This window comes from Tubulanus polymorphus, chromosome 1 (genome assembly GCF_964204645.1).
Source record: "Tubulanus polymorphus chromosome 1, tnTubPoly1.2, whole genome shotgun sequence".
In the NCBI taxonomy this organism is placed as follows: Eukaryota; Metazoa; Nemertea; class Palaeonemertea; order Tubulaniformes; family Tubulanidae; genus Tubulanus; species Tubulanus polymorphus.
The window spans coordinates 18,082,684-18,110,379 of NC_134025.1; the positions used below are offsets into that span (position 1 = coordinate 18,082,684).

Genomic DNA, 27,696 nt, shown 5'->3' on the forward strand with positions numbered 1-27,696 from the left:
TTTTCTTATACTTGAGTGAATTAAGATGAGTTGCCCAATTCGTATAACTTTTATACTGTTTACATACGTAACAATATTTTTCATTTGTCTTTTTGGTTTTGATATCAGGTTCAATCTTATCATCATTCGATGTAGAAGGTATAAAATTATCTTCTATTTTAGATTCAATATTATCTTCTTTTTTTATTTCAATATTATCTTCTATTTTACTTATTCTATATTTTAATTGATTAAAGTATTCTCCAAAATACTTACTGTATTCATCATGAGGTATTATATCATATATATCTGGTATCATTTCACTTGGAGTTTGTATTTCATATATTCCTCCTTCCATTTATTATAAAAAGTTTCATTAAAATTAAAATTCTAATACATAGTACACACTATTTAATTGAGAATTTACGATATTTAATTGCGCGTCAGATATAATATAAACGTGCATTTTAAAATTTAAGCTTCCTTTTTTCTTTTTCATGAATAATTGTATTCCATCTTTAGTGTTCTGTAGTTTTTTCCCAGAACCATGTAATGAATTATCCTCCGTTGTTCTAAAATCTAACCATAGTGCATATTTATTACCGGTATAAAAATCAATTTGATTAATATTACAATTTTCAGATGATTTTACTTTTTCATTCATAAAATGTTTTCTAATTCCTGGCCATTGATCTATCATTCTCATTACTTGACAAAATATTTTATTTGCTATACCTTCGATAGTTATTTCTACTTTTGTTATTTCTGGATTATAATACTTATCAACCTGTATTGCACCATTAGAATATGTTGCAACGGTAAAAAATATTAATATACCTTTAATAGATCTTCTTGGGAAGTTAATATTCTCATTAATTATTTCATCATGTGCATTAATAGTTACAGTTTTAAATTTATCAATATAATCATATAATAATGAAAATCCTTGATTGTATTGAGTTTGAATTATACTTGAAATATTTTTATGTTACTGTATCATATTCTAAACATATATTCGATAATTTATAACTCATATCTTTATTAACGCTAGATATTACAATTTCATTAACTGGAGCAAATGTTATCTCAAATATAACGTCTTCTTGAATTGCGTATTTATATAAAGGTGCATTATTATTTATCAATTCAAAGTCTAATGGGATTTTATATTTGCTTCCATATATACTTTTTATCAATTTATCTAGAGCATTAGTTAATATTGCATTATGTGCTTCTGATCTTAATTTATTTTGGTTTTCTGATTCGATGCCTTGAAATATCATATTATTTCTATTTTCTTTAGTTAATCATAAATCTTTATAATGCATAAATAAATTATAATCATCTAATGAGTTAAACTGTTTCTGGACCAATCTTTATAGTTAATTTTTTAATCAAATATCTTCCAACATTATCAACAACATAATTATTACTATTACCGGTTACTTTTATATCAGCTGATAGATAAATACTATTTGGAACATAAAAAGTATTTTGTGTTAATCGAGGGATTCTAACATATAAAGTTTCATCAGGATTAATATAAGAAGGATTATGAGTAATTATATGATGAGATCTTTCTGCTTTAATAGCATTAGATATTCTAGGATTCTTAGAAGGATTTATATAACTCCCACTCATTTATTTAACAAAAAAATTAATTATTTATTTTTTATCATATTCACTAACCCAAAAATAATTGCACTTACAACTTTAATTAAAAATAAAATAATATGTTCAGCAGCAAAGTTAAGAATATTCCCAGCAGATTTCAATATAAAACCAACAATCGATGCAATAACTGCACGTAAAGCTGCAGCAGATTTTTGAGATAGTTCCCATAGATATTTTGCTAATTTTTTAAACCATCCGTAACTTTATCTTGTATAGAATTATTATTGGGAGGTTTATCAGGTTTATTGGGAGTAGGTGTAGATTTTAATGAATTTGATATGGCTAAACCTATTGTTGTGAATACCATAGTTACAGCTGTTAGAATTGAAAGAATTGTTATTCCTTCTAATTTAAATAATAATTTTATTCTATCTTTTAATGATATTTCAGAATTTGGTTTTATCGACAAATCTTTAAAAATAACTTTTAATATTTTAATATGATTAAGGTCAAATGATTTTAATAATATATCTCTTTCCTTTTCCTGAAATTTTTATTATATTTTAAATCATCTATTTCTTTTTCTAAAGCTAACTTTCTGCATTCATAATCAACTTCATCAATTACTTGAAGATTTTTATTTAATTCTAATTGTTTTAATTCTTCATTTGCATGAATTAATTCTTTTTCTAACATGGTTATTTTAGAAAATCTCATCTTAATATTAGCAATTTCACCAGCTGATTCTTGCATACCTTTAATTTCTCTACGTGCTTGTTCAGGAAATGCTTCTAATTCGTCATCAGTTAAATCAAGTAATCCTTTTTCTAGTAAAGATTGCATTCGATTTATTCCAGTTTCAGCACCAGATGTATCTAACATACTATTCATCTGTTCTTCTGTATCACTTAATCTATCAATTTGTTTTTCTAATACTAATTGTAATTGACTTGAAACATAATCAATTTGTTGAATATCTCTTCTCGATGTTTCTGGTGTTGAAGATCTTAATTTATCTAATCGATCTCCATACTCTTCCATTTCAGGATCATAAGTAGGATTTGGATTTGGTTTTTTAAATGGTGAATAATTGTTAATATCAATATTCGGAATTGGTTCTTTTTCATTTAACCTTTCGAGTACATTCCATATAATTCTGAGAAATTCTAAACCACCTTTTGAACGTTCAATCGTAGATCTTGCTTAATTTCAGGTTCATACATATTTTCTTGTTCCATTCTAGATCATTTAATTGTTACAGTTTTCCTATTTAATTCCAGATTATAATACCACGCATCATTTTTAAATTCTAAATTATTCGTGAAAAATGGGTCATCTTTTAGAATTTGTATTACAATATCTTCTGAATCAACTTTATCTATTACATCTTTTGGTAATAATTCGTTTACAACTGTATCTGTTATTCTAGTTTTCATAAAATATAATTCTTTTTTTAAATCAGGAAATTCTTCTTGTTGTAATTGTAATTGATTCATAAATCTTTTTTTTTCTGATCTAGTTGAAATTCTACCACTTGCTTCAGCCGCTTTATATCTTTCTAATTTTTCATGTAATTCATCATAAGAACCACTATTATTAGGATCTTAAGTAGAATATACATCATCACCATCACCTAAATAAGAATTGTATGCTGATCCATCATCATTATCAATATTAGTTTCATTAAAATCAGGTTGTGGTTCATCACTGTGGGGCGTCACCAAAAGTATCCATTGGAATATCTTCTTCCATTTATGTAATAAAAAATTAAAATTTGAAATATAATATTCCTCCTATAACAATTCCTATACAAGTAATAGCTAATTCAGTATTTTTATGGGATTTATTATCATTGTTAGTTTTAGTTATATCATGTTGAATATTATCAGTTTTTATATCACCGTGTGGGTACCGTACGGCACCATTTTCTGTAGTATTGTAATCTTTTATTTTAGAATCATTATTTAATTTGATATTCTTAGTTTAAGTTTCAGTTGATTGAATATGTTTTTTTATTTTTTTCACCTTCCATCAATTTTGGAGCAGTAATAATCTTTTTATTTATATCATTCAATCCAAATGAATTATTTATTGTTGAAGTCTTAATTAAATTATTTTAACCAATTATATTTCCCATCTTTAATATTAAATCATTAGAAATAATAAATAGATTAGGGCCTATACAATAATTTAATCTAATATGTGATTTATCTAAATAATTTTGATATCTTACAATGTTTTCTGGAATCGATCTATTTTTATCATTATGAATGGAATCTTCAAATAATACTTTGAATTGTTTCTGTGCATCAAATGAAGTGTTATCATTTCCAACTATTGGTGATCTTGTTTCACCTTGCGCACCTAGAATACATATCAAATAAGTTCTAATTGATTGATTTATTCTTTGTATACCTGATTTAGTAAAACCTTCACTATTTTCTAAAATGAAATTAATCCAACCATTATTATTTTGTTGTTATATATTATTATAATATTTTGCTAATTCATTCCAATTTAGTGTTCTTATATCTGTATTTGTCATTATTTTTCATAATTCTTTAGTATATAATATTCCTAATCCACCCATTTTACCAATTTTTGCTCTAAAATCATTATTTAAATTAATATTAAATTCATTACATATTTTATAAAACTTAGAAAAATTAATATTATTATTTAGTTCATTAAAGTATTTTGAACCTGGTAAAGGGCACTCTAATTCATTCAATATTAATTTTTATTTGAAAATATGTATGAAATCTAAAAAGTGATAACATCAATGGTAAACTTGGTTTGTTTAAATGATCATTCCAACTTATACCACACCCTGTTGTTGCGCAATTAACAGCAAAATTTAATTGGTTCTGCCAATACTTCATATTAGATTTTAATAACCATTGTTTTGCCTCATTTAAATTTTTAAAATTAATTACGTAAACATTGAATATATTTTCCATCTTTACATTAAAATTATTACTTTCAGTAACATAAATACCTAAATTAATTAATGAATTTAAAACTTCATTTCTATATGAAATATCTTTATTTAAATCTATTGCAGGAATATTATATTTAATTGATTTATAATATTGAAAAGCTTTTGGAAAACTATCTACCATTTATATAATTAAAAAATTAATAATTTATTAATTATTTTAATAATTTATTTTGTTCTTCAACTGTTATATTACCATTTAAACTTATTATATAATCTAGTGTGTTTTTTAATTAATTAATTTCTTTTATATTAGTTTTATATTTTATTTATTTTACTAATTTTTTCTTTATTACTTTTTATATTTAATTTTGAACTAATACCAGTTAAAACACTTGATGATAATCCTAGCACACCACTTGATATGGCTAAAGGTGTTAATGGACTGAATATTGCTAGAAATGTTATTACAGCACTAATTGTAACTGAACCACTTATAATAAAATAATATATAATTTTACTTTTTAAATATTTTTTCTTTTTAACTTTTAAATCATTTTCAAATTCTAATATTTGTTTTTCTAAATATGTTTTTAATTTAGTTTTATTTATATCATGGGGAATAATATCAATATTATCAACTTTATCATCCATTTATTTAGCAAAAAAAATTACTACTTAGTAAGTTTATATGCTACAAATATAACAATAACAGTTCCACCTAAAATCCAAATTATTTCATATTTATGTTGTTCTTTACTTGGGGTATGATAATCTGATAATTTAGGTTTGTATAGATGTAATTTTTCTTTATTGGTTACCGCGTTATATAAACTCATTGCATCATCAACTGATTGAAAATCTGGCGCTAGTCCAGTATACGACATTATAGTGCGTGTGTAGAGTTACACTGCGTTCTTCGGTCAGTGTTAACAGCGTTTGACAGTTGACAGTTGACAGTTAGAGTAAACGACGAGACGAGCTGGCAACCTGTCAACCATGACTGCAGTGTGGCTTTTATTTCATCTGCCTTTTGCTGATATTTTTCTTCATTGTAGATTTTCATTGTTTATCATATATGCATTGTGTAAGAATCATAAGGTTGCGGATGACATAGGCCTATATCTGTTTAATATTTCGAAAATACCAAAAAAGGTACATGAATAAAATTGCAAATCTATTTCCGGGGCACATTCGCATGCACTTCAGCAATTTCACTGTCAAAACAGGCAAGTTCATGCGTGAATAAGCGTCCCCATATTTACCTATTCACCTAAGTTCATGGTGCATTGAGCGTTACGTTATTTCGGTATAAAAACGAAATATCAACAACCAATCTGTCAGCACAGATAGCAGCTGATTCAAGCATGAATTCTATCTAACCTCAAAAAGCGTCGGTGATAATTGACTTCGTAAAGGATGTCCTACCATGTCTGCGACAAGGCATTTATTCTTTAAGCCAGCTCCAGAAACACTTTCGCCAGGGGCAACCGCTTAACGCCGAAATGCCGAATCGCTATATATATATATATATATATATATATATATATATATATATATATATATATATATATATATATATATATATATATATATATATATATATATATAGTATTAACTAATAAAAGTAACAGTAAAATCATTATATTGGGTCTAAGGCTAGGGTTTCGATAGGGTTAGTGTCAAAAGGGTGAGAAGAGGGTCCGGAGGGTTCCGTTTTACCCCTAGGGATAGGATTAGGGTAAGGTGAGGTACTATAGATAGTTAAAACATTCACATGGTTGTCAGCGAGCTCGTTGGTCTTGTGGTATGACGCTGCGCTCGTAATCGTATCGGTGGGGTTTCGATCGAATTGCAGATGGCCACGACGTTTACTTTTTAATGATATTTCTTTCTCCTCTAATGCAACCAGACAAGTCGTTCATCTTGGGTTATCATAGGGAGGATGTGTAGGGTGTCACATGTCAAACGTCCTGTGGAGTCATCACCTAACTGCTGTGTAGGGTGTCTACTTGTCAACCGTCCTGTGCAGTCATCACCTAACTGTTGCGTAGGGTGTCTACCTGTCAACCGCCCTGTGCAGTCATCACCTAACTGTTGTGTAGGGTGTCTACCTGTCAACCGTCCTGTGCATTCATCACCTAACTGTTATGTAGGGTGTCATCTGTCAGCCGTCTTGTGGAGTCGTCACCCTAGTATGTAAGATATCGCATGTCATCAGCTGTAGAATATGGATTCCCAATCAACGATCTATTTTCATGGAAATTCTTTTAGTTCCATATTACTACGCGTTTATGTTTCAGCTTGCGCATTAATTCCCCGATTTACTTCAAAAGTATCTCTACACGTTGCACTATAATGTCGTATATCGGACTTGGGCCGAAAATCTCTATGTGAAATCTTCTGATCATATAATTCTTTATTGATGTAATCCATATAGTTTTGCCTCTTTTCTCTATATTCTTCTGCTGCTTTATTGTATTTCTCTAATGCTAAGTTATGTCTTTTTTGTTCTGATAATGAACTATTTTTATCAATATGCTTAAACAAATACCCACCACCAGTAAATGCTAAAGCGTTAACAATTGCCGATCCTATAATCGTTATAATTGCAGATGCCATTTATTTAGTAAAAATATTATACATTTATATAGGAGGAATATATTTTTGTTTTCCCAAATAATCAATAGCTAAATTAGATAAAGTAACTGCTAATGTTAATTTTAAAATATCATTTATATCAAATCTATCAACATTAACACTTCCCATTTTAAATACTTTTTTAAAAGCATTGAATAACCAACAGTTCCAACTGATAATAATGCTCCATTATATAATCCAGTTATTATCCACTTATTATCACTCATTTATTTATCAAAAAAATTACTATCTTCAAAATATTTTGTTATCTTAGTTATAATGAGGACTCTACGATCGACTGTGGCAAGTCAGTATCACTAGATGGCGCTCAGAATAGTCAGACAGGATCACCTGAATGGATGTATGTTGATTAACGCGGTTTTTCGACTATCATGACTATGGAATACAACAAATACTCAAATTTAACCCTAAACGAGCTTAAAATCATCCTTCGCAGCAGGAGTTTGAAGGTTTCTTGGAAAAAAGAAGGATCTTGTTGAGAGGTAGGTAGCCTTCAGGGGCGGATCTAGACGGGAGCACGCGGAGCACGTGCTCTTGTCGCAAATTCTGAGTGCCCTTTTTGAAAAATGTGCGAAATGAAAAATTTTTTAACCCATCTCTTAAAGAATTGTTGCAGAATGTCATTTTTGTGTCTCAGGTGCCTGGAAATTGCATTTAAATGGGTTAAAATTCAAAAATTTTCTGGGGGAGACCCAGACCCCCACGAAAATAAATAAATAGATTAATAGATAGTTGCACTGCAGATTTCTGGATTTCGATTTCTGGGAAAACAGCTTCTAATGTTCTTCTCTAACGTTCGGAGCTGCTGAATTGGCTTTTCCACTATGCTGGTCAGAATCGGAGCTTGTTCTTACAGTTATCTTGTACTTTCTTAGATTTTCATTACAGATTAATATTCAATGACGTGCATTTTCATAAAGATGAGCCCACTGTTGAATACCATATGGATCTCCCTGATTATTCACAGTACAAAGATATTCATAGTCAAATGCTGGATGATTTCCCGGAGGTTACCATGGACAGACTGAATGATTATTTGACCACTTGCAGCAAAACATTTGATAAGAAATGTGAGGAGTTATATAATGGGGGGTAGGTCAAAGTTTATGCACTTCTTAAAAGTTAGTTTTTGTTTAAATGCCTTAACTTGGGTCTACTCATTTGCTTCAGGTATATTCAATATATGCGTACCTGCAAGAGCGATGACAAGATATATGTGACGGACAATATATGGGCCGAGATGAAGAAGTCTGTGGCTTACAGGACGGATATCGCATTAGACAAGTTAGGTGTGGTGCAGGAGTGCCAGTGCGAATGTGCGGTGGGACAGGGTCCGGCTGCCCATTGCAAACATGTTAGCACATCATTGTACGCTTTATCAAGATTCTGTTTAACTGGAAGAATTCTCACAGAGTTGACCTGCACGCAAGTACGTTACCAATCGAGTCTGCCTTTTTAAACTTTCAATAGATTTGTTGAAAATGTGGAAAATGATCTCTAATTTTAGGTTCTACAAAAGTTCCATCAGGCAAAGGCCTACAAAGGAAGTCCCGTAAAAACAAGAAATATGACTGGAAGTAAAGGCGCATATATATATGATCCTCGCCCACCGTCGAAAAGACCTGCTGAAAAAATACAGGAAGATACAAGAAACATTATAATCAATTGGCCGGTAAGGTCCTCCATTCTGCTTAAACACATCACATTTATTTAATCGGAATTTATGACTGGCCCCTTTTGAATTAATAAGATCAACTTGCAAATGTATATTCTCATAAAATGGCATGGTTGTTAGCAATTATTTTGCTGATTTGTGTTCTTTTGACACAGTGATTTGTATTAGAAATTATTCCTTTCAGAACAAGGTAGCAAGACAGCCGATTTTACAATCCTATGGTCCAGGATACAAGGTTTGGCTCATGACCATGATTATCAAGAATTTTCAATGGAACACAAGTTTTTGGTGGATGAAAAGGTATGGAAATCACTATGCACCGACATTTTTTTGATGCATGTTGTCTATAGATTTGGCTTCAATGAAATGTTTTCCCATTTATAGTTAGTTCGTGTTTGTATGGAAGACGTCAAAGAAATCGAAGAAAGAACTCAAGGTCTAAGTAACAACAAACTTTGGATGGAAGAACGAAGGAAGCGGATAACGGCCTCAAATTTCGGAACAATTTGTAAAATGACCAGTGTCAGAAATATAAATCAACTTGTGAATTCAATGATCTCACCAACAGAATTCTGGTCGAGAAGTATCCAACATGGAAAAAAATACGAGGATATAGCTGTAGATAAATTTGAACGTACAACTGGACTTAAAAGTAAAAAATGCGGTTTATTCATCTCGGCTAAAACCCCTGTCCTAGCCCATTGACATGATTCATTTCACTTCATCGAACAATACACAATACACAATTGCCATTCAACAACAATAAAAAGGGAGCCGAGTTTATTGTCACCTAGTTCCTTTCTTGTTGCTTATGTCATTGTTCAAAATGACAATACATGTACTTTAGCCTATATCAAACGTTTTATTGAATTAAAGCCTAAAATTACCTTCAAGTGAAGTAGATAAGTAATCGACTTGGTCAAAATGCTCTCCACAAACAGTTGACCAACGTGAAGGCGACCAATTATGTTCCCCTCGCTTCACTGCCTGTGTCCATTTATTTCTCAAAATTATTAAATTGAGGAATGCATGGTTTGAAATCACATTCTGTTAAATTATAATTTATTAACGTTCCAAATTCTTTAACATTCTTCAATGGTAAAATGTTTAATAAACCAGAATTACAAGTTATATCTTTAGTTGCTTCGAATGTTTGTGTAGGATCGATTAAATTGCAATAAATATAAAAGTGTGTTAAAGGTATTAAGTTTGGTGTAGCTTCAATATTTGTAAAAGATTTATCTGGAAGAATTCCTAACAGTTTAGCTGTAGGTTTTTTTACCATAAATTTATGTTTTTCAATATCAGCCAACCTTATCTTTATTTTGTTAGAACTCTCAATTTTTAAAAATCTAATATTAAACCCGGAATTATTACCTGACTTGTGCCATGCTTTTAATTTCTTGTGCCAATGTATCTAAATTATACAATCCTGGTTTTAAATATATATAGGCCCATTCATTCTTATTTTTATTAAAAATTAAAAAGGTTAACAGTTTTAAATGTTCAACAGTTTTATTCGATATATTGTAAAATGAGTTACATAAACTTATATTTACTAATTATAAATCTACACAATTCTTAAATTCTCTATCTAATTGTACTAGTAAATTATGTGATTTATAATTTGTAAGTCTTCTTGAATCAACAAATATTCTATATTCTTTTAATTCTACCATTTATTTTACATATTTTCTTATTCGAAATCTATTTCATGGTGCCCTTTTTCATTCTTACCCTTATAAATGAAATAGAAATCTCCAGAATATAATTCTTCTAAATCTTCACTTGATAATCTATGAAATCTATCTGGTAAATATGTTCTGAATTTAAATGTATTTCATTTTTATCCTTCATATTCTAAGTGGATAACTAATTTATCTCCATATTTGTTAGTAACTGTATCAATATTTGTAATTAGATATTTCTTATGAATTGTTAATTCTGTTAACTTCTTAAATTTATAATCTACTGATTTGACATTTGAAGTATCTTTGATTCTATCTAAGAATTCACTGTGTTTTTGTTTACTCTCCATTTTAATAACATATTTTTTATTAAAATTGATATTAGAAGTTATTAGATGAATATTTTAAGAGTAATAGGGAATAAGTTGTTTCAAGTCAAAGGTTGAAGGGTCGGAAAATAAATTCGAGTGTGCGAGAATTTATTTTTCGACCTTTCGACCTTTGGCTTGAAACAACTTATTCCATATTACTATCGTTAACCATCGAATTTTCAAAACTTTTTTAATGCCTTGGTGACCACTGGTCTAGTACGCGGTTTTCTAAAACAAAAGTGACAAAGTTTAAAGAACAACTATTGTAACAAATGATTTCAAATATTAGGAGCCTAATGCGTTTAATGATTTAACTAATTGGTATCGCACTGATTGGTTGAAAGACGGGTGTCATCTTGCCTGTGACTTAAGACATGATTAAGTAAAGGAATACTTGGATTTGATAATACGTAGAAGCTTCCCTCAAATCGGTCGATAAGGTCAAATGCTTTTCAGAAATCGAGGGAGAAACGCACTAGCTAATAGGATGGTTAAATTAAAGCTGTGGGTAGCTTGGTGTCTAAGTGGGTAGTGTACTGTGTGCGACGAGAGAAATCCAACAGTAACGAAGCCAAGATTGAAAAACTCTATATCAGAATGATTATATTTGAGGAGCGACGTTTCGGCTAACAACTGTAAGCCATCATCAGGCGTACTGATGAGTCTCATTCTGATATAGAATCTTGGCTTCGTTATTGTGGGATTTATCTCCTTTTCATCATACACGGATAATGTGTATCTTCTCGTCTGATCTGTGTGCATTTGTGGCCAGCACGGCAGATCACAACGATCATAGTTAGTGTAGTAATATACGCCAGGGAGAGGCAACATCTGAAATACGTTGAAAAATGCCAATATTTCAAAATTGTTCGTGTGTTCAAAGATCCATCTTAACCACGGGTCCCCCAGTATGTTGATAAAAACGTTGAATCACTAGATGCACGACTAAACTAAGGGTCCAGGGACACCATGCCCACTTGGAAGTGGTTTCAAATGCTCAACAATCGAACAATATCAATATTCAATGCCCCCATCCAATGACTTTGAAAAAATACAATGACCTTGAAACTCACCACAATATCAGTAGCTACGATTTTGAAATTGATTGTGCAAACAAAATATGCCAAGTTACCACTATCATATGGAAATACTAAGTTATTCTACTATACAACGCCCCCTGGTGACCATATGCAAAGCCATATGACTTTGAAACTGACCATAATCATAGAACATGTCATGAGCTACAACTTTTCAATTGGTCATGGTAACAAAATATGCCCAGGTGCCAATATAATATGGGAATACTTATGTTATTGTATTTTTCAACGCCCCCTGCTGGCCGTATACAAAAACCAATGACCTTGAATATCACCACAATTATAGACCATGTCATGAGCTGAGCTTTCCAATTGATTGAGGTACCAATATAATAAGGAAATACTAAGCTATTCTACTTTTCAACGCCCCCTCCCCCCTCGGTGACTATATAGAATGACTAATGACCTTGAAACTCACCACAATCATTGAACACATCATGAGGTACAATTGTTCAATTGATTGTGGTGACAAAATATGCATAGGTACAAATATAATATAGAAATACTAAGTTATTGCATTGTTCAATACCTCCTGGTGGCCATATACATAAACCTATGACCTTGAAACTCACCACAATCCTAGATCACGTTATGAGCTACAACTTTCGAATTGATTGTGGTAACAAAATATGCTTAGGTATCAATATAATGTGGAAATATTTTTTTCCACCTACGAATGAGTACCGATTACACCAAGATGGCCGCCGATTGCGTCACAAATGGCTGATAAAAAATACCAGTATCAGGTATAAAATAACACTTTTCAAAGAAAACCCATCACAAATTGCAATTCGGAAGTTACAGGACTCGGAATTCAGGCCAAAAATGACATTTTTTTCGGCACAAAAAGGTCTCAGGACAGCCATCTTGAGTCCGATCGACCCAATTTTTCTCATGTTGATGAACCCTTGGGGGATACAAATATATCTAAAAGATCAAGGTAATTGGTGAAAGCGAGTTCAAAAATGTGTAGAAAGTGCTAAATTTGGCGAACAACAATGGCTGCCAGTCGGCCATCTTGAATCTGAGAGGGCCAGTTTTTTGGGCTGTAGATGTGTCTAGGGTAGATACATGTATAAACCAAATATCAAGACATTACCTTGGAGCGTCTTCAAAACTTCCCAAAAAACTGGATTTCTCTACGGACGGACGATGGACGAAAAGTGAATGCAATAGCCTGCTGGGACTAAAGTCCCAAGTGGGCTAAAAATGCGAAAACGCTGTCAGAAATTGATTTAATCATGTAGATGTAAAATCGTAGAAAAGGTGGCCAGGTTGGCGGGTTCATGTAGGCTATTTGACGCTTTTGTTTTGAGCGCCGCGAACACGGTACAGCGAGTGGAGTGCACATGTGTGGATTGTGTTTACAATAATGCATAAGAATGAGGAGCGCGCAGTCCAAACATATGGCGGAAACTCTCAAACATGCAATTGATTATCGGCACTTTATAGCTGATAAGTTATGAATATATACCAAAAAAATCATATATGATATTTGGCATTCATTGCCAGTTTCAATGATGCGCGATTCTCGCGAGATTTCAACAACAGGGAAGTAACATCTGGTAAATCATGACTTGGATTGAACGACTAACTACAACCCCTCATTATTTCTCCAAAACCAAACGTTCCGCGCTGACTACAAATTATACTATAATTTAGCTATAATTTTAGAGATGGCCATAATTTCAGCATAAGTTGTATATCATTATTATATTCCAATTGTGAATGCTAAAATGTTTTTGTAAACGGCCAATAAGGCTTCATGTTTCGTGTGCACTTAGCTGCAAATAGTTACGTACTACGCAAATTTATATGTTTTTACCGCTGTACACTCAATAATGACAGTTCGTGACTGACTTCACTGCGGCATTATCATTTATTAACATCGCCATATCACATCATCTAGTTATATTGTGTCTTGAAACCCTAACAGCTTAAATAATTGAAATTCATGTACAATTTCTAAGGTTGAAAATTCAATAGGTGACCATATTTGTTTCTGCTGCTTCGTGTAAATCCCGCCTGGCGGCGAGTGGGGCCAATACGTCTAGAAAGTCTGCAAAAAGCTTCTGAATTTTGATATGGACGAAATGGTTTAAAACAGCATTTAGTACAAACATCTGGTCGGTCTTCTACATGACGACCAAAAACCGGCCTGTGATTCACCTATGATAGAGTACGATTCACACCATGACGATAACCTGTCATTCATGCCGGTGGAGAATAGTTTACCAACAAGAGCCCCATGGAGCTTGACGCGGCAGCTTCACAAATTATAAATGACCTTTCCTTCATTCAATTTCAAATATTTCAAATATGCTAGAGGGGCATATCTAGGAACGAATCCACGGATCCATGAACATTGAAAAGGGCAAGTTAAGTATCCATGCACAAAATATTTAGCCCGGGCGCGTTTGGAGGCGGAGGCTTTCTCTAACACACTTCTTAGAGGTTCATACGCGGAGAAAATGGGCCGCCAAAATATTTCCTCAATCGACGATTTTTTTCACTTTCACATGTGGAACTTAGGCAATTTTACCTTCAATCATCATAGGGTCGGGCCTACCCAACCAATGTTTGCTTCCGATGTGTCTGTTAGATGCGTGTTCTTTGATCACAGGTGCGTCGGCATGTATCATATTTACATTAACACGTTTGACAGGTGCATGTTACAGGATAAAAACCACCATGTTACAGGATAAAAACCACTCGCAGTGAAAAGACTGCATTTTTTGCTAATTTTGAGAATTGCATAAACGCGGCTTATTAATCGGGCTTATCGACTTGGAGCAAAACTTTTGTCGGAAGATTTAAATGAACGCTAGTTAAAGATGATGAAGCGGGTTTGAAATTGAATTTTTCTCAGCTGTTTCAACAGTAGCTAAGCTAAGTTTCGCTGATAGCATTTTATTTTAGTGCAAAGCCAGTGCAATAAACAGCCCCGCAGGGGCTTTCGGCAGCAGAGCTGCCGCTGAAAATGGATAAAATAGTAATTTCCCTATACTGGTTCATTTGCTACATTTCGTGGCCCACTCTTATGTATGGGCGATATTTATCCTTGACTCCATGCCTCTGGGTAAAAGCCGCTATCTAAAATGATATTGAATAAAATTGTTATTTGCTGATTAATCGGTTGCTCTCCGGCAATGAAAATTTCTCCTTTTAGTCCATCGATCGGGAAAACCGGCTTACTATTTATAGTGATAGTGAAGAGATTCTGCGATTCCGTCATTCTGCGATATGACAACACCGGGAAAGTGCATACAGCTAGATCTGACATTTAATCTATGATTTATGAAATTGGCGATCCAAAACTGAAAGTGTTATCAAGTTTGAAATGGTTAACATTCTAGTGCGAGTTCAAAAACATCCAATATCAGATATCAGCAGAGAAAGGTTCAAACATAATTCAGTACTGATACCAGGAACGGTGAAATTGTTCTAAACATTCTATAGCTGCTGTTGTTACACATGAATTATTGATTGAATGATTATTATTTTCGATATATACTCCCTACTTCAGTATAAGACACTCTTAAGACGCCAAAAACTTGTCGTATTCTGAACGGACAGTTTAGAAAGAAGACAGATTCCTGACGAATATAATAAAGTGGGCTATTGTAAATGCGTCTAATGTCTTGGGGGTGCCATCTTTAAAAGCATCGAAACCCTAGCAAACCTCAATACTTCGGGAAGGTGGATCTCTGCCGAAGCGAAATCGTAACAAATGCATTGGATTAACGCATGCTGGCTTAAGTTTAGTTTTATTCGATTCGATATTAATTCATGAACTAATAATTGCAATCACTTATATGCCCTCGTACTGGTTCATTGACTAAAGTAAGAAGATTACATCGAAAATGAACCGAACATCTTTTCACAGGAGTCATGTAATGCATAGGCAAAATGAATTACCCCGAACATGAACTACTGTAGAAAGTTGTGTTTTCCAAGATTTTGATTTGCCTAACTTATTTAGCAGGCAAAAATGAATTATTCGTTCATTTCCAAATTGTTTGTATTCCTGGTGTTATCTTGAATCTTTGGGTAAAGACCAGTCGATGGTCCGACGAGACAGCTTTTGCTAAAAAGCAGGAAATCTTACTCTTGAGTTAATTCTTTGGTTAAGTGTTGGTCTGTCGAATCCTGAGCGGAAATATTTACTAATACTATCGAATAAGTGTCAAATAGGATGTGAGGTAGGGTGTCAGAGTTAACATTGACAGGTGCATAAATAATTTCATTGAATTTTCATATCTAGTGCACAGGTGTAGGAAGATATTTCATACGTTGTTTTTGATCCAATTTGACAAGATCCGAACATCCGACGATTGTAGACAGTTTTCAAGGCACACTGAGCGACTGGAAGATTGAATTCAACTACAAAATTTACCTTCGTAATCAATTTTTCCGTCGTTGTCAACATCCGCTTCGCGGATCATCTCGTCAGCTTCCTCGTCAGATAACTTTTCCCCTAAATTTTTCATTACGTATTTCAGCTCTCTTGCATCGATGAATCCATCGTGATTAAAGTCAAATCTATCGAATGCTGCCTTCAATGCCGCTTCTTCGTCTTCCTTTGTTTTCTTCCGTTTGGCAATAACACGACAAAACTCGGCGAACTCTATCGAGTCATTTGCTGGAAGGAAAAACAATAAACGTACAGAACATTGAGCATTACGTGTCCCATAAAATTTTGTAGAGTATGGTGTCTTTGTGTGTGGTTTCCTACTGATTCTACTACCTTTAAGGCAAAGTGGGACATTGATGGAATATTTCTAGCGCCATCTTTAACTTTATCTTGTATAGAATTATCATCATTTGTTGGATTATCTGGTTTATTAGGAGTAGGTGTAGATTTTAATGAATTTGATATAGCTTAAACTATTGTTGTAAATATCATAGTTAAAGCTGTTAGAATTGAAAGAATTGTTATAACTTAAATAATTATTTTATTCTATCTTTTAATGATATTTCAGAATTTTGGTTTTATTAACAAATTTTTGAAAATAACTTTTAATCTATTGACATTATAATCATATGATTTTAATAATACATCTTTTTTTCTTTCTTTTATTCTATATTATATTTTAAATCATCAATTTCTTTTTCTAAACTTTTCTTTTTTAGGGTTTTCTGTTGCTTCACAGAAAACCCTATTGAAATTCGCGTGATTATTAGGGTTTTCTGTTTTTTTCACAGAAAACCCTATTGAAATTCGCGTGATTATTAGGGTTTTCTGACTTTCGTCGAAAACCCTTTTGTAATTCTGTTGATTGTTATTATTATTATTTACATATTTTCCCCTTTTTTCGCACATAAAATTCATCTTCTATCAGATTCGACAACTAACTGCTTCTAATTGAAATGTAGAATTCTGATAGTAATATAACACGCATTCGCTCCGCGTAGATTATACCTATGCACTCTCCGTCCTATTTTAAACTTAAAATTACTTACTGAAAGATAACACCGGATGATAGTAGCAATCGCGACTCGCCCTGTCCGGTACTCCCACTAATGATAAAAACAGCGTCCTGTCCTGTGGCATGGTGGATAAGGTGTTTGACTCCCAACTGAGAGGTCGAGGGTTCGAATCCTAGTGAAACCATGCATTATCACAGTGCCGGCGCGCAACAATTGTTTTATTAATGAAACAACATGGTGGATGGTTGAAATTATTTTCGGCTTAAATTTATCGCGAGTTTTAGGACTTTAATGAATTTCACGAAACCATGATTTCTAAAATGAGTCAATTGATTAATTCTATTCGTAAATCAATTTACGTTGGCTACATTTCCTGAAGATTTCGGGGTCAAATCAACGTGATATGGACAGAAATTGTAGGAATTTTCACACGGAATTTTACTTCCGCGTTCAGTTGACGACTCGTATCGATGACAACGACAGCGGAGTTTATGTATCTATAACGGATATTCCGTTATAGCTCTACGATGTATTTTAAGGTGAGAATCCGTTAACCAGGGAATGTATTAAATGATTTCTTTAATAATATGACTATGGTAGCAAATGAGTAGGCCTACTCGGTGAAGCAATGATCATTGTTGGCTACTTACTTAATGCCTAGCTTTTTTGTTATTTCACAGAAAACCCTATTGATATCCGCGTGATTATTATTAGGGTTTTCTGTTATTTCACAGAAAACCCTATTGATATCCGCGTGATTATTAGGGTTTTCTGTTATTTCACAGAAAACCCTATTGATATCCGCGTGATTATTATTATTATTATTTTCTTCCACACTATTTTTACCAAAAGAACATAGGCTTTCTTACCTTACCGCTGTTTCATTTACAATCTATATAATATCGTTCAGCTCACTGAGATCTACAAATAGCCCGCGTGTTTTTTCACGAATCATCGTTACAAAAGCGCTGTCGGGCCGTAAACATCGAAAATTTAGCCCCATTCAATGGGGCGACATGTTTTTCGAGTCGTCATCCCGAAATCAACCCGCAGGCCGACTGTCACTTCGATTATCAATTCAAGTTTAAATGAACTAATTTATTGCCGCAGACTTCACATTCAGTCGCGGTCTTCAAACAGTGATTTTGACAATAGCCCATTTTCCTCATCAAATCATATTACCGATACACTGGAAATTTACTACTTTAGATTTTAAAAGCACTGTCGAGCCGTAAACATCGACAAATCGATTGTGTTACTACATCGTCGTTCCGGGGATCAGCTGCGAGTTTCTCCTCATCATGAACCTACGTGAAGTGAGCCTGTTATTCCAGCCTCGTATTCAGATATAGTGTGTACACACTGTACAGCTGCCTGTAGATACTGGTTGACATGAAATGTATAACTTAGCATGACGGAGCGATGATAACTAACGTTAACGTTAGTATATAGCATCGGATACTGATACTCAAATTTCTCTGAAACAAAAACTCCAGGTTTCGTAAAAACTGAGTATATTACTGAGAAGCTCGATTGTTCAAGTAGATATATAAAGTAAATGTCGGGTGCATCGATTTGTTCAGGTATTATTTCAACTCACGATTGCATCATTCCGCGACAATTCAATATTTTGGTTTTGTCGCCCGCGACAATTCATTATTTTGGTTTTATCGCCCGCGACAATTCAATATTTTGGTTTTATCGCCCGCGATAATTCATTAATTTGGTTTTATCGCCCGGGTCAATTCAATATTTTGTTTTTATCGCCCGCCACAATTCATTATTTTGGCTTTGTCGCCCGAGACCATTCATTATTTTGGTTTCATCGCCCGCGTCAATTCATTATTCTGGTTTTGTCGCCCGCGACAATTCATAATTTTGATTATGTCGCCCACGACGATTCAATATCTTGTTTTTGTCGCCCGAGACAATTCATTATTTTGGTTTTATCGCCCGCGACAATTCATTAGTTTGGTTTTGTCGCCCGCGACAATTCAATATTTTGGTTTTGTCGCCCACGAAAATTCAATATTTTGGTTTTATCGCCCGCGACAATTCATTACTTTTGTTTTATCGCCACCGACAATTCATTATTTTGGTTTTGTCGCCCGCGACAATTCATTATTTTGGTTTTATATTTTGTTTTTGTCGCCCGCGACAATTTTCTTTTTTGGTTTTATCGCCTGCGACAATTCAATATTTTTGTTTTATCGCCCGCGATTATTCATTATTTTTGTTTTGTCGCCTGAGACAATTCATTATTTTGGTTTTATCGCCCGCAACAATTCATTATTACGGTTTTATCGCCCGCGACAATTCATTGTTTTAGTTTTGTCGCTCGCGACAATTCACCATTTTGGTTTTGTCGCCCGCGACAATTCACCTTTTTGGTTTTGTCGCCCGCGACAATTCACCATTTTGGTTTTGTCGCCCGCGACAATTCATTATTTTGGTTTTATCGCCCGCGACAATTCATTAATTTTTATTTATAGCCCGCGACAATTCATTATTTTTGTTTTGTCGCCCCGACAATTCTTTTTTTGGTTTTGTCGCCCGCAACAATTCAATATTTTGGTTTAGTCGCCCGTGACAATTCAATATTTTGGTTTTGTCGCCCGCGACAATTCATTAATTTTGATTTATAGCCCGCGACAATTCATTATTTTTGTTTTGTCGGCCCGACAATTCTTTTTTTGGTTTTGTCGCCCGCGACAATTCATTAGTTTGGTTTTGTCGCCCGCGACAATTCATTAGTTTGGTTTTGTCGCCCGCGACAATTCAATATTTTGGTTTTGTCGCCCACGAAAATTCAATATTTTGGTTTTATCGCCCGCGACAATTCATTACTTTGGTTTTATCGCCACCGACAATTCATTATTTTGGTTTTGTCGCCCGCGACAATTCATTATTTTGGTTTTATATTTTGTTTTTGTCGCCCGCGACAATTTTCTTTTTTGGTTTTATCGCCTGCGACAATTCAATCATTATTTTTGTTTTGTCGCCTGAGACAATTCATTATTTTGGTTTTATCGCCCGCGACAATTCATTATTTTAGTTTTGTCACTTCCGACAATTCACCATTTTGGTTTTGTCGCCGCGACAAATCACCTTTTTGGTTTTGTCGCCCGCGACAATTCACCATTTTGGTTTTGTCGCCCGCGACAATTCATTATTTTGGTTTTATCGCCCGCGACAATTCATTAATTTTGATTTATAGCCCGCGACAATTTATTATTTTTGTTTTGTCGCCCCGACAATTCTTTTTTTGGTTTTGTCGCCCGCAACAATTCAATATTTTGGTTTAGTCGCCCGCGACAATTCAATATTTTGGTTTTATCGCCCGCGACAATTCATAATTTTGGTTTTGTCGGAACATTAAGTTTTTTGGTCGAACAGTGTGTTAAGGTCGTTTTGGAAATTTACTCGGTCTGGTATATTTTGGATTACTGTGTATGTCATTTGTCAGGACATTAAACAGAAGACGACTTAGGATACTACCTTGCGTGACTCCACTAGTTAGACCGTCTCATTCCAAGATGAGGCGTTCCGTTGATTTCGGTTACAAGTTTCCGTTCAGAGATAACTGCTGTGCCATTTGGGCGACCTATCATTGATACTGTTTCCTAATAGCCTGTTCAGTAATGGCTGATGTTGAGCCTTATCAAATGCTTTGTTGAAATCCACCGTTGAACAGGATTCTAAGACTGTGCAGAAAACCCGTTATCGCTGCTTTGCAGCTATATTTATTATTATTATTTTCTTCCACACTATTTTTACCAAAAGAACATAGGCTTTGTTACCTTACCGCTGTTTCATATACAATCCATATAATATCGTTCAGCTCACTGAGATCTACAAATAGCCCGCGTGTTTTTTCACGAATCATCGTTACAAAAGCGCTGTCGGGCCGTAAACATCGAAAATTTAGCCCCATTCAATGGGGCGACATGTTTTTCGAGTCGTCATCCCGAAATCAACCCGCAGGCCGACTGTCACTTCGATTATCAATTCAAGTATAAATGAACTAATTTATTGCCGCAGATTTCACATTCAGTCGCGGTCTTCAAACAGTGATTTTAACAATAGCCCATTTTCCTCATCAAATCATATTACCGATACACTGGAAATTTACTACTTTAGATTTTAAAAGCACTGTCGAGCCGTAAACATCGACAAATCGATTGTGTTACTACATCGTCGTTCCGGGGATCAGCTGCGAGTTTCTCCTCATCATGAACCTACGTGAAGTGAGCCTGTTATTCCAGCCTCGTATTCAGATATAGTGTGTACACACTGTACAGCTGCCTGTAGATACTGGTTGACATGAAATGTATAACTTAGCATGACGGAGCGATGATAACTAACGTTAACGTTAGTATATAGCATCGGATACTGATACTCAAATTTCTCTGAAACAAAAACTCCAGGTTTCGTAAAAACTGAGTATATTACTGAGAAGCTCGATTGTTCAAGTAGATATATAAAGTAAATGTCGGGTGCATCGATTTGTTCAGGTATTATTTCAACTCACGATTGCATCATTCCGCGACAATTCAATATTTTGGTTTTGTCGCCCGCGACAATTCATTATTTTGGTTTTATCGCCCGCGACAATTCAATATTTTGGTTTTATCGCCCGCGATAATTCATTAATTTGGTTTTATCGCCCGGGTCAATTCAATATTTTGTTTTTATCGCCCGCCACAATTCATTATTTTGGCTTTGTCGCCCGAGACCATTCATTATTTTGGTTTCATCGCCCGCGTCAATTCATTATTTTGGTTTTGTCGCCCGCGACAATTCATTATTTTGATTTTGTCGCCCACGACGATTCAATATCTTGTTTTTGTCGCCCGAGACAATTCATTATTTTGGTTTTATCGCCCGCGACAATTCATTAGTTTGGTTTTGTCGCCCGCGACAATTCAATATTTTGGTTTTGTCGCCCACGAAAATTCAATATTTTGGTTTTATCGCCCGCGACAATTCATTACTTTTGTTTTATCGCCACCGACAATTCATTATTTTGGTTTTGTCGCCCGCGACAATTCATTATTTTGGTTTTATATTTTGTTTTTGTCGCCCGCGACAATTTTCTTTTTTGGTTTTATCGCCTGCGACAATTCAATATTTTTGTTTTATCGCCCGCGATTATTCATTATTTTTGTTTTGTCGCCTGAGACAATTCATTATATTGGTTTTATCGCCCGCAACAATTCATTATTACGGTTTTATCGCCCGCAACAATTCATTGTTTTAGTTTTGTCGCTCGCGACAATTCACCATTTTGGTTTTGTCGCCCGCGACAATTCACCTTTTTGATTTTGTCGCCCGCGACAATTCACCATTTTGGTTTTGTCGCCCGCGACAATTCATTATTTTGGTTTTATCGCCCGCGACAATTCATTAATTTTGATTTATAGCCCGCGACAATTCATTATTTTTGTTTTGTCGCCCCGACAATTCTTCTTTTGGTTTTGTCGCCCGCGACAATTCATTAGTTTGGTTTTGTCGCCCGCGACAATTCATTAGTTTGGTTTTGTCGCCCGCGACAATTCAATATTTTGGTTTTGTCGCCCACGAAAATTCAATATTTTGGTTTTATCGCCCGCGACAATTCATTACTTTGGTTTTATCGCCACCGACAATTCATTATTTTGGTTTTGTCGCCCGCGACAATTCATTATTTTGGTTTTATATTTTGTTTTTGTCGCCCGCGACAATTTTCTTTTTTGGTTTTATCGCCTGCGACAATTCAATCATTATTTTTGTTTTGTCGCCTGAGACAATTCATTATTTTGGTTTTATCGCCCGCAACAATTCATTATTACGGTTTTATCGCCCGCGACAATTCATTATTTTAGTTTTGTCGCTTCCGACAATTCACCATTTTGGTTTTGTCGCCCGCGACAATTCATTATTTTGGTTTTATCGCCCGCGACAATTCATTAATTTTGATTTATAGCCCGCGACAATTTATTATTTTTGTTTTGTCGCCCCGACAATTCTGGGCGACAATTCTTTTTTTGGTTTTGTCGCCCGCAACAATTCAATATTTTGGTTTAGTCGCCCGCGACAATTCAATATTTTGGTTTTGTCGCCCGTGACAATTCAATATTTTGGTTTTGTCACCCGCGACAATTCATAATTTTGGTTTGGTCGGAACATTAAGTTTTTTGGTCGAACAGTGTGTTAAGGTCGTTTTGGAAATTTACTCGGTCTGGTATATTTTGGATTACTGTGTATGTCATTTGTCAGGACATTAAACAGAAGACGACTTAGGATACTACCTTGCGTGACTCCACTAGTTAGACCGTCTCATTCCAAGATGAGGCGTTCCGTTGATTTCGGTTACAAGTTTCCGTTCAGAGATAACTGCTGTGCCATTTGGGCGACCTATCATTGATACTGTTTCCTAATAGCCTGTTCAGTAATGGCTGATGTTGAGCCTTATCAAATGCTTTGTTGAAATCCACCGTTGAACAGGATTCTAAGACTGTGCAGAAAACCCGTTATCGCTGCTTTGCAGCTATATTTATTATTATTATTTTCTTCCACACTATTTTTACCAAAAGAACATAGGCTTTGTTACCTTACCGCTGTTTCATATACAATCCATATAATATCGTTCAGCTCACTGAGATCTACAAATAGCCCGCGTGTTTTTTCACGAATCATCGTTACAAAAGCGCTGTCGGGCCGTAAACATCGAAAATTTAGCCCCATTCAATGGGGCGACATGTTTTTCGAGTCGTCATCCCGAAATCAACCCGCAGGCCGACTGTCACTTCGATTATCAATTCAAGTATAAATGAACTAATTTATTGCCGCAGACTTCACATTCAGTCGTGGTCTTCAAACAGTGATTTTAACAATAGCCCATTTTCCTCATCAAATCATATTACCGATACACTGGAAATTTACTACATTAGATTTTAAAAGCACTGTCGAGCCGTAAACATCGACGAATCGACGTGTGTTACTACATCGTCGTTCCGGGGATCAGCTGCGAGTTTCTCCTCAGCATGAACCTACGTGAAGTGAGCCTGTTATTCCAGCCTCGTATTCAGATATAGTGTGTACACACTGTACAGCTGCCTGTAGATACTGGTTGACATGAAATGTATAACTTAGCATGACGGAGCGATGATAACTAACGTTAACGTTAGTATATAGCATCGGATACTGATACTCAAATTTCTCTGAAACAAAAACTCCAGGTTTCGTAAAAACTGAGTATATTACTGAGTAGGCTCGATTGTTCAAGTAGATATATAAAGTAAATGTCTGTGCATCGATTTGTTCAGGTATTATTTCAACTCACGATTGCATCATTCCGCGACAATTCATTGTTTTGGTTTTGTCGCCCGCGACAATTTATTATTTTGGTTTTATCGCCCGCGACAATTCAATATTTTGGTTTTATCGCCCGCGATAATTCATTATTTTGGTTTTATCGCCCGCAACAATTCAATATTTTGTTTTTATCGCCCGCGACAATTCATTATTTTGGTTTTGTCTCCCGAGACCATTCATTTTTTTGGTTTTATCGCCCGCATCAATTCATTATTTTGGTTTTGTCGCCTGCGACAATTCATTATAATGATTTTGTCGCCCGCGACGATTCAATATCTTGTTTTTGTCGTCCGAAACAATTCATTATTTTGGTTTTATCGCCCGCGACAATTCATTAGTTTGGTTTTGTCGCCCGCGACAATTCATTATTTTGGTTTTATCGCCCGCGACAATTCATTAATTTTGATTTATCGCCCGCGACAATTCATTATTTTTGTTTTGTCGCCCGCGACAATTCATTATTTTGATTTTGTCGCCCGCGACGATTCAATATTTTGTTTTTGTCGCCCGAGACGATTCATTATTTTGGTTTTATCGCCCGCGACGATTCAATATTTTTGTGTTATCGCCCGCGACAATTCATTAGTTTGGTTTTGTCGCCCACGACAATTCAATATTTTGGTTTTGCCGCCCGCGACAATTATTTTTCAGTCCACTTGGGACTTTAGTCCCAGCGGGCTATTGCGTTCACTTTTCGTCCGTCCGTCCGTCCATAGACGGAATCCAGTTATTTTGGGAAGTTTTGAAGACGCTTCAAGGTAATGTCTTGATATTTGGTTTATACATGTATCTACCCTAGACACATCGTCAGCCCAAAAACTGGCCCTGTCAGATTCAAGATGGCCGACTGGCAGCCATTGTTGTTTGCCAAAATCGGCACTTTTTAAACATTTTCGAAGTTTTCGTGGGAAATTTTGAAGACGCTTTGATCAATTACCTTGATCATTCGTTTATATTTGAATCTACCAAAGGCCCATCAGCATAAGAAAATTGGGTCGATCTGACTCAAGATGGCCGTCCTATGACCTTTTTAGTGCCCAAAAATGTCAATTTTGGCCAGAATTCTAGGTCACGTAGCTTCCTACTGGTTTGCCATTTCTCATTGCAATTGCTGATGGGTATTCTTCAGAGAGGGATGTTTTATACCTGGGACAGGTATCTTTGATCAGCTAATTATAACGCAATTGGCGGCCATCTTGGTGTCATCAGTACTCATTCGTAGGTGGGAAAAAGTTTTTCCACATTAAATTGATACCTAAGCATATTGTGTTACTATATTCAATTGGAAAGTTGTAGCCCATAACGTGTTCTATGATTTTGGTGAGTTTCAAGGGCATTGGTTTTTGTATGTGGCCATCAGGGGGCGTTGAATAATACAATAACTTAGTATTGCTATATTTGTACCAAGGCATATTTTGTTACCATGATCAATTGCAAAGTTGTAGTTCATGACATCGTCTATGATTGTGGTGAGTTTTTAAGGACATTAGTTATTCCATATAGTCACCAGGGGGCGTTGAATAGTAGAATGGCTTAGTATTTCCGCATTAGATTGGTACCTAGGCATATTTTGTTACTATGATCAATTGCAAAGTTGTATTTCATGACATGTACTACGATTGGGGTGAGTTTTAAGGTCATTGGGTTTTGCATATGGTCACCAGGGGGCGTTGAATAGTAGAATAACTTAGTATTTCCATATTAAATTGGTAACGAGGCATATTTTGTTATCACAATCGATTACAAAATCATAGCTGCTCACATGTTCTATGATTGTGGCGGGTTTCAAGGTCATTGGTTTTTGTATATGGTCACTAGAGGGCGTTATGTATTGAAATTGTTAGATTGTTGAGCATTTGAAACCACTTCCCAAGTGAGCATGGTGTCCCTGGACCCCTAGTTTGGTTTTGTCGCCCGCGACAATTCATTATTTTGGTTTTGTCGCACGCAACAATTCAATATTTTGTTTTTGTCGTCCGCGACAATTCATTATTTTGGTTTTATCGCCCGCGACAATTCAATATTTTGGTTTTATCGCCCCCGACAATTCATTATTTTGGTTTTTATCGCCCACGACAATTCATTATTTTTGTTTTGTCGCCCGTGACAATTCAATATTTTGGTTTTGTCACCCGCGACAATTCATAATTTTGGTTTTGTCACCCGTGGTTTTGACGGAACATTAAGTTTTTTGGTCGAACAGTGTATTAAGGTCGTTTTGGAAATTTACTCGGTCTGGTATATTTTGGATTACTGTGTATGTCATTTGTCAGGACATTAAACAGAAGACGACTTAGGATACTACCTTGCGTGACTCTACTAGTTAGACCGTCTCATTCCAAGATGAGGCGTTCCGTTGATTTCGGTTACAAGTTTCCGTTCAGAGATAACTGCTGAGCCATTTGGGCGACCTATCATTGATACTGTTTCCTAATAGCCTGTTTAGTAATGGCTGATGTTGAGCCTTATCAAATGCTTTGTTAAAATCCACCGTTGAACAGGATTCTAAGACTGTGCAGAAAACCCGTTACCGCTGCTTTGCAGCTATATTTTTGATTACTTTCTTTCCAGCTATTACTCGTGGAATGAACTGGGCACTACGGTCTTCAATTCCTTTGCGGATTCTTGCAGGAATATTAAACCACAGTGCGCAAATGTATGTTTCAAATAAGGCTTTTTCGACATTGACAGCCAAAGACGTAACTTAACACGCTAACTTAAGCGCAACCGTCTCAGATGCTGTAAGTACTTGACGTTTTGCGTAATTTTTTTTTTTTGTAATGCAATATTTGGATTAGTAATCAGTCGTGCTAACGTACATGCAGAATTGGATTCATTGTAATGGGATGATAATTCATGGGCGTCACGAGTCCTGCGACATACCCTT

General features: G+C 34.8%; 1 protein-coding gene across 1 annotated transcript; it reads left to right on the plus strand.

Moving 5' to 3' along the window:
* Positions 1 to 8,135: 8,135 nt before the first annotated feature.
* On the plus strand, positions 8,136 to 27,517 carry LOC141907863 (uncharacterized). The gene is made up of 4 exons (XM_074797639.1): positions 8,136 to 8,284; positions 8,363 to 8,621; positions 9,252 to 9,519; positions 27,381 to 27,517. Exons 1-4 carry the CDS (start codon positions 8,136 to 8,138, stop codon positions 27,515 to 27,517), a joined length of 813 nt encoding a protein of 270 aa, XP_074653740.1.
* The last annotated feature ends 179 nt before the right edge of the window (positions 27,518 to 27,696 follow it).

What these genes read in the sequence shown, in the direction of transcription:
- LOC141907863 (XM_074797639.1), top strand. Translation starts at nt 8,136, where the DNA reads ATGGATCTCCCTGATTATTCACAGTACAAAGATATTCATAGTCAAATG. An exon ending in GAGGAGTTATATAATGGGGG is followed by an intron (nt 8,285 to 8,362) that starts GTAGGTCAAAGT and finishes CATTTGCTTCAG; the next exon opens with GTATATTCAATATATGCGTA. An exon ending in ACGTACAACTGGACTTAAAA is followed by an intron (nt 9,520 to 27,380) that starts GTAAAAAATGCG and finishes CTTTCTTTCCAG; the next exon opens with CTATTACTCGTGGAATGAAC.